General features: G+C 39.1%; 1 protein-coding gene across 1 annotated transcript; it reads right to left on the reverse strand.

The window, feature by feature from the left end:
* Positions 1-603: 603 nt before the first annotated feature.
* Positions 604-10342, reverse strand: LOC139444976 (centrosomal protein of 83 kDa-like). Its single transcript, XM_071226017.1, has 12 exons — positions 10230-10342; positions 7606-7796; positions 7192-7342; positions 6424-6648; positions 5566-5814; positions 4667-4913; positions 4059-4203; positions 3750-3899; positions 3161-3524; positions 2549-2649; positions 1920-2106; positions 604-1176 (listed from the first exon to the last, which is right to left on the reverse strand). Exons 1-12 carry the CDS (start codon positions 10314-10316, stop codon positions 943-945), a joined length of 2331 nt encoding a protein of 776 aa, XP_071082118.1. The 5' UTR covers positions 10317-10342; the 3' UTR covers positions 604-942.
* Positions 10343-14634: the final 4292 nt, after the last annotated feature.

A 14634-nucleotide genomic window follows, 5' to 3' on the forward strand; every position in this document is an offset into this window, starting at 1 on the left:
ACAGGCTATGGAAAGTGTATTTCTTTTCAAATGTTTATCCTATAGAAGTGACAGATAAATGATGTCCAGCATTAAGACACACAGCCCATAACTGTTGTTTGGAATGCTCTATGTTTTAGTGGTTAAACTATAACTGGATGTTCTCAGATCTTTGTGGAGCAAGCGTGAACACTGACTATGATGAGACTAGTCACAGAGTGTGACTACATTGTCTTCTTTACAGTGAGTGAGTAAGTATGGTTTTACGCCGCTTTTAGCAATATTCCAGCAATATCACAGCAGGGGACACCAGAAATGAGCTTCACACATTGTACCCATGTCGGGAATCGAAACCGGGTCTTCGGCGTGAGGAGCGAAATCTTTAACCACTAGGCTACCCGACCACCCCTGTCCTCTTTACAACAAACACTGGATGCAAGGGATCTTCCTGGGATCCTTATGGGGAGCAAATGTGATGAAAATGGCATTTCGTTCATCTCAAGTTCTCTCCCCTTGTGAAAATTCTCATTGTTTCTGTTGATCAAAAACTTTAAAAAACACACTCATTTAGACATATTTTTTATCTATACATATATTACAATATATATAATATAACAATGACATACAAAACAATTTCATTCTGCCCCATGTTTCATCACTTTCAGTTTATTGAATAAAATAGCAATACACGTCCAGATCTAATGAATCCAGACAAAGGGAAACCATCCGAACATACAGTTGCCTCTCAGATACCCTGAAAAACTGAGTGGGAAGAGTAAATAGGCACTTAAAAAGATGACACAATACCGTATTATAAGCAATAAGATAAAAGAACCTGAGATAATATAGACATTCTTAGCAACACTTTTTAATATATTTTAAAGATGTAGAAATTCTAAAAAGTATAACCGATTCATCTAAAGAGAATGAAAATTATTGATCTGTAATTTGAGTTATTAAGGATCACATGGAGGCCTTTTCTTCATCTGCCTTTTCTCTGGAGTCCTCTGCATTGTCTCGAAGTGTACTCCGACTATCAAGGTCAGCCTTGGTCAGCGTAGCATGGCCGTCAAATTGTGACTGGCGGAAGGCCTTGTTGGTGATCTCAGTCAGCTCCTGCAGCTGTTGCCTCTGTGTGTCGTCCAGAGTGTCCAGGCGCTGCTTCAGCAGTCGTAGGTCATCCTGGTGTTCTTGCTCCTGTCACCAGCACAAATGAGCAAAGTTATGAATGCCCCAACAACCACAGTTACCGCATTTGACGTAATAAGCGCCCACAGCGATATTTGCTAATATATTGGCTAGTGAACAATCCCAATTAGCACCCCTTCCAATTGATCAATGTACACAAGACTTATTTATTCAAGCATAATGCACACTCATGTGTTATATGCACCCTTAATTATGTGCAAATAAATTCTGGAAACATATATCTGTCGTACATAAACATTTCAGGCTGTCACCATAACCACGAAATCTATCTTTCAACTCTTTTCTTTTCACCAAAATAATATTCTAATAAGAGTCCCCTCAAGTACTTTTTGAAAGCTCCCTGGGCGCTTATTGCGTCGAATACAGTATGTCAACATGTCAACGATTTTTTACCATGCTGTAACTTCAAAACTTCCAACACAGACACAGAGCTAAATTTGTGATGTGTGAGCACCTTATCATTGTCATATTATCCCTGGCAATAAACTTGATGTTATGAGACAATGTAAAGTTCTGTAATCATGGCTCTCTTAGCACAAAAATCACCTTCTGAAATGCTGCTGCTTGCAATGTATTTATGTTAGGCAATGAATGCAGTCAATAATTGATTGGGAAAATGGGGTTTTACACCAAAGTGTACAAACTGTTATAACAACCCACAAATACAAAGTGTTCATTGGTGCATGATTAATCTACACACTCTACATTCAAATTTGATAATTATATCTCACCAAATCTAAGACACTCCAGTTGGGCAGTGAGGCATCAAAGGGCATATTGATGGTGGCAAAGGATTTGTCCCCTATGTTGACGTGCCTGACACCGGGTAGCAACATGGCCCGGAACTCCTGGTGGCGCCGGTACAGGTCCTTCCACTGCTTCTTGAGACGGTTGTAAGCATCCTGGGGGACACAGCGCCTGTGGAAGTATATATAACATCAGGTGTCATGGAGAAAAACACTACCTGTGGAAGTATATATAAAATCAGCTGTAACCGAGAAAAACACTGCCTGTGAAAGTATATATAACAACAGCTCTCATGGAGAAAAACAGACACACTATCTCAAACCAACTTCACACAAAGTCAGATCTCACATTTTTTACAATATATGCGAAACACTAGCCTGAAGACTGAACATTGAGTCTTGGCATCATTTTCAGTTTGTGTAATTATAACAGCTATTTTTAGCTTCTATAGGAGAGCTATCTGGACAGAACAGAACTACTACTAGACTCTGACTTTGTCTAGGGGCTCAAGTCAAAGACTGTTCCTGGCTGTAGTGCGGCCCATCTATCACAATCATAATCAAAGTAGACATATATTGATAATAAGTTGAACAACTGAAAAATGTCTCCTTACGAAAGTGCCTGTTTCTCTAGGTCTAGCTCTGTGTTCTTAGCATCAAGCACTTGCAGTTTTTCTCGGAGGTGTTCTGTAACCCTGTGATGCTTTTTCTTGTACTGCAGAGAAAACAAACAACTGTCATACCTCCAGTCAGGATACAAACACAAACTTTATTCAACACAGAAAATCATGGTGATGTTAATTAACCAAAACATGCAAACAAAGAAGACTCATACTAGCAAATGGCAAAGAAACACTCTTAATGTGTTCCAAAAGAATATACCGCTAATGTCATATACAACCTCCTCATTACTCCTCTGAAACTTCCTTTTCCTCACTGATTTTAAAAGCAAAAGTTTACATTGGTATCTAATGTATCATAGCAGACTGTTTCAGTGACAATTGCTCATGCAAATAAAACAACTGAAAATGTGTGACAGCATATCCACCCATTAAGAACAAACATATGCTGGAACGTACATTGATATTGCATGAATGCCGAGATCATTTTGCCTTTATATATCTCTGGATCAGGGCTTATATTTGAAGATCAACAAAACATAAAACAAACTGTAGCGGCAGAAACTGCAGCTACAAAACAGTCTTAACTTTGACTCACTGTCTCACCTTTTTATGAATAGATGCTGCTTTCTGTAGTTTAGAATGAGCATTGCTGTACTTCTCCTCCAAGTCCTGAACCCTTAACCCTAGCTGGGTCTTTTCATCCACCAGTGCTGCCCTCTGCTGGGCCACAATACGATCATGGTTGTCCTGAATCTTCACCATCTGATCCTTTGTTAATCTTAGTTCGTCTTTCAACAACTCGTTTTGATTCCTTAATTTTATAACTTGATCAGTCATGTCATGTTCATTTCCTAGGAATCCACCCAACTCATCTTCAAGCTTGCTGATTTTACTCTTAAGATCAGAATTTTCTCCTCTTTCTCTCTCCAACTGACTTTGAAGAGACTCGAAATTATGTATTCGTGTCCTGGAAACAAAATCACAATCAGTCATATGTAGTATACTGGTACATAAAATAATAACCTGATAACAAAGGTTTTCTTCTCGAGTTAAATGATTAAATCCTCCATATGAAAAGGTGGGTTAGAAATAGCAAAAATATTTTTGATTTCAAAAAAGCAATTTTGAATCAGAAAGCAATGAATAGGAATGTGGCCCAACAAAGAAAAGAGGCATCTTAACAAGTCCTTACTTGAGCACTAGTAGTTCCTTCTCCGCTGAATCGCGAGCACTGTTGGCTGCTGCTATTCTTTCTCCCATTCGCTCCTGTGCAACATGTCTTGCAGCTTCCTCGTCAATCTTTTTTCTATCTACTTCTTGAAGCTTAGCTTCCAACTCCAATCTTGAATAAATCAATAAAATGATATTAACAGGGAAGGTGGTATCATGCACATACCCATCAATATTCAAATCCACATTGTGCCTATTTTAAACAAATAAATTTTCCCAAATTTGAATGGTGATTATTATTAAAATCTTAAAAGGAGGACAAGAGACTGACTTTTCATTCTCAGCTTGTGTGAACTTGGTGAACTCCTCCTCCCTGGCGGCCTGCACCCGTCTCACGGCCTCGCGCTCCTTCTCCTCTAGGGCCAGGCTCTGCTGCTCTATCTTATGCTCTGAGATTTCAATGTTGGTCTGCATATCTGTAGAAAGTAACAAGTATTGAAGTATGCTTGCATGGAAACCACTGAGAATATATACTGACATCAACCTATAGGAAGACCCCTGAGGTTAGGGTGAATAATAAATGGACTAAACAAAATTTAAGACAGTGCTTTCTTTCAATCTCATCAAAATCAGATCTTTCACAACATAATACATCCCTGCATGAAGATCTGAAAACACCTCCATTGGCATTTAGGAACAACAGGCAGCACAAAAAAATACCCACAACAACACTGGTCTCAAGTAAAATTTCTTTCAATCTTGTAAGATCTTGTAAAGAAATCTGTAAGATCTTGTAAAGTCCCTCTTAAAACTAAACCTCCACATAGCAATGACATAAGGCACAAGTAGAATCAACATTTTTGTCCCATATTGTGGTACATGTCAACCACTACAACTGAGAGACAAAGAGTAAGTCAGCAATAGCCAATTTCTGCCCACCTTCCACCATGTTAGCTAGCCTGTCCCGCTCCCTCTCCAGATCTCCCCTCTGTTTCAGCATCTCCATCTTCAGATTGGTCAGCTCCACCTTGTTCTTGTGTGTCAGCTCCTCCACTCTGTTTTTAAACACCAGGTTCTCCTTCTCCAGCTCATGGATCTTCCCCGTGAGGCGGTTGTGGGTCTCCCCCGTCCCAGACAGCTCCCTCTGGAGGCTGTCTGACTGACGATGCAGGGACTCCCTCTCAGCCTACAAACAAAAACCTTCCTCTATACAAAAGTTGATATGTCATCAACTCTAATATAATACAGCTTAATTTTGTTTGTTGTTTAACGCCACACTCAGAAATATTCCAGCTATATGACATCAGTCTGTAAATAATGGAGTCTGGACCAGACAATCCAGTGATTGACATCATGAGCATCGATCCACACAATTGGGATACAATGACATGCATCGACCAAGTCAGAGAGTCTGAACACCTGATCCCGTTAGTCGCCTCTTACGACAAGCATAGTCGCCTTTTACGGCAAGCGTGGGTTGCTGAAGACCTATTCTACCCCAGATCTTCACTGGTCATACAGTTTAATAACACCTTTAGCAATATTCAAGCAATAGCACCGCAAGGAACTACTGACAAGGTCTGCATGACAAGTACATCTACACACCTTTACCACTGAGCTACAACTACTGCCATATAAACATGTTTTTTTATTAAAAAATATCCTTCATGTATGACAATGCACACATATATTTCCTTCCAAAAATATTCCAATACTTTCCTGTTTTCCAGCTACCTTGCACTGTGTGCGAAGCTAACTCATAAGACTTGACCTACTAAATCAGTGGAACATTTTACCAGAGCACATAAAAAGTGACAGTTTGAGCTATTATGCCCCACCTCAAGTGACTTGATGACTGCAGTGTTTTCTGAAAGCTGTTTGGACTGAATGCGAGTGACACTGTCCGACTCCAGTCCTATCTTCTCCCTCTGAGCCCGGATCTCCTCCATCTCTGACAGCAGACTCTTCAGCTTGAGGTGGAGCTGAGCATTCTCCCGCTGTAACACTCGCACCTTCTGAGAGTCTGCCGTGTTCTCGGTCGTGATGCGATTGATTGTCGTGTCCCGCTCTTTACGGAGGTTGGTCACCTATATGGAATAGACACCATACAGTATTCTAAATATTATACATATTCCATAAAAGCAGAAAAGAAGGTGAGTAAGCATGATTTTGATCCTTTGTAGCAATATCACAACAAATATTATAACGGGCTTCCCATATTGAACCCATATGGGGAATTCTTTTTTATACATTTTTGCATTACATAACTTCTTAGGTTTGCAGAGACATGGACCAACACAGGTACATATTTAAGGGATACAACTCAGAAGTGCCACAGAACATACAACATGACCATACAGTTGAAAGAAGAAACACCCACTTCCTGCAATCGATTGAACCCAAGCATTTGGCGTAACAAAAGTAACGCACTGACCACTAGGCTACCCTACCACCCCCAGAAAAAGAAGGAACAAAACTGGATACCACACTCTATCCTCTGAATTTTTAAATTGATATCAGTAATTCACATTTACTTCAGTCACCCATATCAGTCTGTCCTCCATGTCCTTACGTAACACAAAGACAATGAGATCTGTGATGCAACTGTTGAGGTACATCCCATCCTAAATGCATTATCATTCAATATTTCAAATTGCATTTATTTCTTCTTATACGCCAACCCCCATCAGGCCTACCTCTGCATCATGCTGCATCTTCAGCTCCTCCACAACTCTCTGACTCTCCAGCTTGTCATGCTCGTACTCAGACTTCAGGAAGGAGAACTCGTATCGGACTTTATTGAGTGAGTTGCGATATTCCTCGATCTCCTGCTCCTGCTTGTAGTACTTCTCCCGGTATGTCTTCTCTAGGTCTTCCGTCACCTGTAGCTTGAGGATCTCCAGTCTCTGGGGGGTCACTACCTGTAACAAGGGACAGCAATGAAAACTACACTAGAGTCAGGTTCAATGCCTTTGAGCAGTATTTCAGTTATATCACAGAACATAAATTTAAAATTGGAGGAAAGTAGATATTTACAACTTTGAAACCCACAAGAACAAACCTAAGATTTTTAACTTTCCATGGCAAAATAACCTGACAAACACCTAAGTCAGAAACAGTGTTCCTTTCACTGCATTATGATAATAAACATCATTATGATCTTGTGGCAAATGTATCTACTTAAAACAATATGAAAGATGTATACACAGTATACATCCTCATCACTGTACACAAAAAATATCTTTCCTGTAGTACTGGCATCTTAGTTCAATCAGCACAAAGGCATATCACCACAGAGTTAAACTTGTCTGAAAAAGAAACAATTTCTTGTATGAACTATTTTGCATTATCATAATCATTAATGAAGTATTTTCAGAGATATCCTACATGACGTTTACAACTGATGGACTGGTGGTCAGACACCATCACTACTCTGTTAACCACTGCCCTGACATGCTACAGACCTTGGCTCTAAGCTCCTCGATCTCAGCTGTCCTCTCAACAAGTTCTCTCCTGGTTTGCTCCAACATGGTCTTGTACTTCTCCTGCACGATGCGGCTCTCCTCAATTGTGCTCTTGACCTCCATCTGTAGCTGCATGTACTCATCTTGTAATCTGATCACATCAAAACAGGAATAATAAATAAATCAAAAATTGTCACATGAGACGATCATTAAGGAGTATCAAATATATCATCTAACACAAATTAAAAGGCCTAATTATTGTTAGAACTGTAATGTGAAGCTATGCTCGTATGTAATGACCAAAACAATTACCAAGTACGCAATACATGAAGCAGGTGATACTTTAAAACTCATATTTGAATATGATTGATCTCCTTATAGTTAATGCATGACAATCCTTCCTAATCCTCTCACCTCGAGTGTTCTGTTTTCAGCTGCTGGTAGTTGGTTTTGTGTTGCTCACTGCGCATCCGTTCATCTGTCAGCATCTTCTGCAACTCTGTTTCCTGCATCAGCTGTGGCAGCTGTTGTGCAAGAGATGACCCACCCCCCTGCAAGGGACTCCCGGCCAGGAAGCTAGCAGTTGCCATCTTTCTGCCCGCACCCTGAAAGAGATTAACAGCACTTGAGATAAGCTGGCTATAATTTTACACAAGTGAAAATTTAGAATGTAGTTTTCCTTTTTATAAAATACATAAAACTGTGTCGGGGGCAAATTGGAATATGTGCTTTAAACTCAAATCTAACCAAGTCATACTTTGTATAGAATTCACATTGGACTTGTGATAACTGATCTTTAAAGATTTCATTAAATAATCGATTATGTCTGAAGACATGTATCCTTAAGTCACAAAAAAATAATTAAAATATAAACCATTAACTTTCTTTTATCTTTCTTAGTGCATCATTTTCACATTTGTATAACGGGAATATCACAAAATTTGGTGTTTTATTTCCAGCACATTGATCAATGTGTTGCCTGAATGGGATACATGTATATGTACCCATGTTATGGCGGAGCACCTTTGGAATACAGTCCCACAACTTCTCATGAGGACGATCTCTGCCGTAGGTCACATGTCTCAAAGACAAGCAATCAGTTTTTGTGAGAACCCGCGACCTTCGGATAGTTAGCCTGAGAGCTAACCGACTGACCGTCCACACTATGAAACTTAGTGCAAATTTACCTTGTCATGCCTACGACATTACGGAACTGAACGAAAAGGGTCGAATAGGTGAATGCGACTTATGAAGGTTACGGGTAGGTGTCTCGTGACTTTAGTCTACATACACTTATGAATGATCCCGATGCCATTTGTCACACTCGTCCCATTCCGTAATCTACAAGATACCGAGTGGTGAGGAATGAGCCGATATGGCACGAAAACAGTTCCAGACATCAGCCGTCGAACCCACGAGTACACATGAATGACATGGTATTTAATAATCCGTCGGGTGTTTTTTTTGACAGCAAAAATGTGGTAGGGAACACTGTAAGGATGATGTGGATGAGTGTACGGAACGAGGGAGGAATAAGCATGGCCAGTGACGACACAACGGTGAGTTCGCTTTTGAATCAGTACTAAAAAATGTAGCAGGTGAAAAAGGATGTGTGAATGTTCCAGGACAGTTTCCAGTAGCCAAAATATTTCATCCTTTTGACTCAACGTTTTTGTGTGAAGAATATTAGGAGCCGGTATAGAATTTATAACTGCCACCAAACAGGAACCTAACCCTAATGATCGTAAAGGGTGATTGATGGTAAAGGGGATCCAAGGGCTAAGGACAGAGTTCAGGTAATCTAATGGCCACTAAACAGGAACCTAACCCTAATGATCGTAAAGGGGTGATTGATTGTAAAGGGGATCCAAGGGCTAAGGACAGAGTTCAGGTAATCTAATGGCCACTAAACAGGAACCTTACCCTAATCATTGAAAAGGGGTGATTGATCGTAAAGGGGATCCAAGGGCTAAGGATAGAGTTCGGAATAACCTAACCTAACACCGGCGACATTTGGATGTGTTCAGCGCCAATATAATATACCTAATAAACTGCATTCTTGTGCATAATATGAAAATTAAAGAACTGAAAAACTAATATATGTATATTAGTTCCGATTTATAACCATTTTAGCCATGTTAGCCACTTGACTCACGAAAAAAAACGATATAAAAAATATATTGAAAATAAAAGTGCTGTCATAAACTAGTGCTCGCTATAAAATGCGCCGCCGCAGCCTATATTTAGTAAACAAATATGTAAAATGACATTGCGTATAGAGATGATAGGGAATGATAGATCACTGGGAGGAGCTTATGCACACATGATGACTCCTGATGTCACCATTGTCACAGGGCAGTGTTTAGGTGGTGTGAATTATGGCAACAAAATACTACAAACTATGTCATAGGGTATTGTCACGTGTTTGAAAGGTTTGTGGTACTGTATTCTAAAGGTTTTCGGACGTTTAAGAAACAGGTGTAGTTTTCGCTCTTATCACATGAATAACCGATAACTAAAACATACCATTCACTTATGTAAGACAACTTTCGATTCAAAACAAGCCATCATCTGAGTATTTACAATGTCTGCATGATGCTACAGCCCCCCTTATAGGCCTAGCACAAAGAGTCGCGATAAACATGGCCGTCTGAAAATGTATGATCTAAAGATACATGTGTGTATGTATATATATATGTATATAGGTGGTGTTTCCAGACCCCGCTCTCTGGATCCGCCTATAGTATAGGCCATAACATATAAACCTACCGTTACTGATACCGTTACACTGGTACTGCAATACCGTTTTCAGGTCGAAAAAGATGCACAAAGAAGGTTTTCGAAATGACATGGCATATCTATCATGTCCGCAAATGCGAGGGACTAGACTGTGTTTTGCCACTGAACGCAGACTATGACAGATATCGCTCAGGGCGACATGCCTGGACGCATCATGAAAAGCGCACAGAAAATAATTCAACTGAAGTATGCCATATCAATTAACTGACATAATAAATACCACCGTTTAGTAAACATACCGTGCGATATCGATACTCCGTATGTTTCAACAAAGCAATATCTGCTCCGTTAGTTGTTCTACATCCATATCTCAAGTCATTTTGCATTTCTGTTCAAACTTGACAACAGTAAAGCTACGCATGCGTACGCCATGTTTCCGGATTTGAGTTATCGTTCTTGAATGCACAGCGCGACGTTGTTTGTGGTACTGAGGATGTGTGATTTCTAGTGAATTAACCAATTTGTTAAACAAACCTGTTTAGTTCTCCAACATTGACCTTGTCTATTAAAATATAACGAAAATTTGCTTCAAATTTAATTCCCATTAAGGAGTTGTCTTCGTTTTAGCAGGGTTTGTACATAATGTATATTCAGGAACTACTCAAATGATATTTTTTACGTTACCTCAATCTTGTAAAGACTCATTTCGTGCATACTAAAAAGTGTACATCGCCGATTAATTGCCTAAAAAATTGAAACGTCTTTATTTACAAAAAAAAAACCATATGTATAGGTCGAATACCTTTAAATAATCGAGTCTGGGCTAGACAAACTAATGGTTAATGTCGGGGTGCGATTAACATAATCGCCTGTGAAATGGACCTTGACCACCCGATACCCACCCGTTTCCAGCATTCATTAAAAAAATGTCTAAATGCTGAAACAGGCTGCCGTTGCAATATGGCCGATGAGACGCGTAACTTTCAATCCATTCATGAAAACACGCCACTTGGTATTCACGATTTAAACATTATTCTATTTGTTCATTAATGCATATAATGTGATACGAATACACTTTATAACTACATTTTCAGTGATCCATTCATACGGTTTTCACGCTAGTTAGCATTTTGCGCTCAATGGGATCTGCTTCGGCGGAAAATCGACACTGGTTATTCTCGGGCGTTGACATTTTCTTTTTATCATCAATTGTAAATACAATATTCATTTGAGTGCTTGAAAGAAACAAAATGTTTAAATATGGTGATTTACAACCCGGCTACTGAAGTCGACCGAGTCTAAACAATGATCAGATATAGCATGTGCTCTCTGAACTATATAACATTAAAACAAAACCTAAAGAAAATCATAAACGTTAACCCCAATCACTAAATACTTTGTAATATAAAGGTTAAATAATTTACTGAACTAAACTCAAAGATTTCGAAAGGAACTTTGAAACAAGCTAATCTGTATTATTATTACAAGAATTGTTACTTTACCTTTTGAGTAGTTCTCCGGTCCATGACAGAGTAGAATCACAAGGGTCGGAAAGAATAGTCCCAGTTTTATATTTTTTTTCTTAAAACGTTGCCCTGTACTGAGAAAAGTTGTCTGTTGCAAGGCGAAATGAACAGCACCCTTACAACAGATCCCGGATGAGTGGCAAGCGTGCAGCACGGGATGTGCACGTGCAGCATGTGCGCCGTCTGACTTGATGCATCACTTTATATGGACGATAGCAAACCCATCCACATCAAACCAGAATGTACATCCGCGGGCGAACTGGATCGATTTGATGCTTTTCAGTACGCAATCAACAGATTGAAAGCGATATTAGACTAGATGAATAGGCCATAGAAGGGTGGCCGCGACAGGTGCTGGTTGCAGCGCTAATTAGCGACACCGCGGTTAATTGGATATTGTTTGTCGTACCTTGCAATTAACGGATAGTTGAACGCGGATTATTTGGATAACAGTAATTACCTATAACTGTCACTGATTAAACACTAAACGAGGGGAACAATTATCACCTATTTTTATCTGAGCGTGTGCATGAGTGTAAGTCGTAACTCTTATTATAATCTAAATATAATTTTTTAATTATATTATGGTCTGAGATGACAACAATCGTGCGTTTAAATTATATTTTTTTTAAACAAGAAGACATTATAAAATGACAGAACAATACACGACAATACAATATACCACGGTGTGTGTACATCACACACTCTAACCCCCATACTATAATATAACACTCCCACACTGTCGCTTACAATGGCGAAGAATTTAGAATACATGTATTATTTCCTCTATTGTTAGGTTACACAGATTGAAGAAAGGTTTCAAGATAAAGCAACCGAAGACGGGAATTCACGTGTTATTTAAAAAAAGATAAATATACAAAATCAAAAGATTTACTGAAAAAATATTTAAGTATTACGAACATTTGCGATAATTTAATTGGAAAAAAACATGGCAAAAGTATAAGTATATGGTCACTTGGAGAAATCGCATCGCTATTGACAAAGCTAACGTCACATAATTATTATGGCTCTATGTCGAAAGCATCGTCACGTGAGTGGTATCGCTATGGCAACGGTGTAACACGTCACTGTGCTATCTCTATGGCGAAGGTATGATCACGTGACTAATGGTATGTCCATGGTCGTGAAAGTGAGCATGGGTCGTCAGAGTGGTGGTCTCTATATACAACTTGTATATGGACATAGCAGGGATGTATGAACGTTCAACTTCTGTATCACTTCAGGTTTTCCTCCATCATGAAGCTGACACATCGGGATAATACAACCGGCATGCTGTTCAAAGCGGCGCTAACCTCACTCACTCACCCACCCACCCATTTGCACCCTAATCTTCACTCACACACTCACACACTCTCTCACTCACACACTCACACACTCACACACTCACTCACTCTGGACTAGAAAAACTGCATGTAACCATTTTTCTGATCATATCATGGGCGGATATTGTATTATTGCGCCTGTGTATTGGAAAAATGTTCTTCCTATATTTATCTGCCAATGTCTGTTATACATCCTGTTGCACTGACATCCATTTTGATTGATGACCTGTCAATGTTGACATGGACACGGGATGCGTGCGCAAAGCACATTGGGGAATCCTTAGCTAATTTCCAATGAGCTTCACAGGAAACTATTCTACAGGAAGCTACTACGAAAACCTATTAACTCTAAAATCACAAAGAGCTATTACTACCTAACGATCGATTTGGGGATTTTTTGCACGTAAAGAAATCCATGGCTACGACTGACAAAATAAACCTCATCAAACTCAAAATATACCGAATTTCCAGGATATGAATATATATATTATATATATATATAGTTATATATAGTTATATATATATATATATATATATATATATATATATATATATATATATATATATATATATATATATAGTTATATATAGTTATATATATATATAGTTATATATAAGTTATATACAAAAGGCGATACTTTTCAACTCTAGTGAATATACTTTTCTTGTATAAAAACATGTTTTAAATGTCTCAAAATGAGAAAATAACATTGGTCACTGTCGTGAAATAGATACTATTATATGATTCCTTGATTTCGATCGTGAGTTTTTACTTAAAACTTATTGCCACACATGCTTTTAATATTGTTGGAACCCCCATTCTGCATTTTTAAATTATTATTTTATTTATTTATGTTTTGGGGAGAGAGGGAGAGAGAGATTCAACTACCACCACAAAGGTAAATGTTGATAAGATACATGACAGGAAAGGCGCTGTCACATTTCCGCCTCTTTCATACTTCCCAAACTGTCTGACAGTCATTCTTCAAATGACAATGTCGTCATTTCTGCTGAGGACTTCTGACACCACCAGGTGGCGTTAAATCGAGACCCCGGCGTTTAAATCTATGAGTGAGTATGGTTTTATGTCTCTTTTTGCATTATTCCAGCAATATCACGACCGGGAGACACCAGAAATGGGCTTCACGTATTTTAAAAATGTGGGGAATCAAACATACGCCAACGGCGTGACGAGCGAACGCTATAACCTCCAGGCTACCCCATCGCCACGTTTAATCGAGGAAATACAGTACACTCATTATACGTAAGCAAGCTCTGTGAGGGTCCATGATTATTGTGGTGCCGACTATAGAGATCAGGGGACCTGTGACTGGTCACTGTTTTACCTGGTCCAGACTCGATCATAACACGTAACAGGCTGCCGTGATATAGGTGGAGGGGTATTGCCGACTTTCGCGCCAAGAAGTTGTAGGCAACTCATTGTAAGTACATGGAATGTCTACCTCGATTAATCATACATAGGTACTTCGTAACAGACGGCACTGAGTGTGAGTGAGTAAGTGAGATATGGGTCTTACCCTGAATTTGAACTTTATGCCACGTAATATTCATGTTATCGGAGATTCTACCATAAATTTGGAAATTACTCGATTCTGATTGGTCAATCAGAGGCTATTAAATCACAATAACCGCCCCCACCACCACCCCTGATTAAAACAGCTGGTTTGACGGCCGCATTATTGCGGAAGCTAATATACACTTTTTTCAATCATTGTCGGTAGGCGTATTTAAATAATTATACCTACAAGTATAGCTTACAAATTGCAAAGTTACCGTTACTACAAAATTCAAAGGATGTGTGGCAATACATTTCG

Source organism: Haliotis cracherodii, unplaced genomic scaffold (genome assembly GCF_022045235.1).
Source record: "Haliotis cracherodii isolate W230 unplaced genomic scaffold, xgHalCrac1.p SCAF_6, whole genome shotgun sequence".
NCBI classification, from domain to species: Eukaryota; Metazoa; Mollusca; class Gastropoda; order Lepetellida; family Haliotidae; genus Haliotis; species Haliotis cracherodii.

Coding starts and splice junctions, on each gene's coding strand:
- LOC139444976 (XM_071226017.1), bottom strand. CDS start 10,316: ATGCAAAATGACTTGAGATATGGATGTAGAACAACTAACGGAGCAGAT. Junction 3,525..3,749: donor AAGGAACTACTAGTGCTCAA/GTAAGGACTTGT, acceptor TTTTGTTTCCAG/GACACGAATACATAATTTCG. Junction 2,107..2,548: donor CTAGAGAAACAGGCACTTTC/GTAAGGAGACAT, acceptor ATACTTCCACAG/GCGCTGTGTCCCCCAGGATG.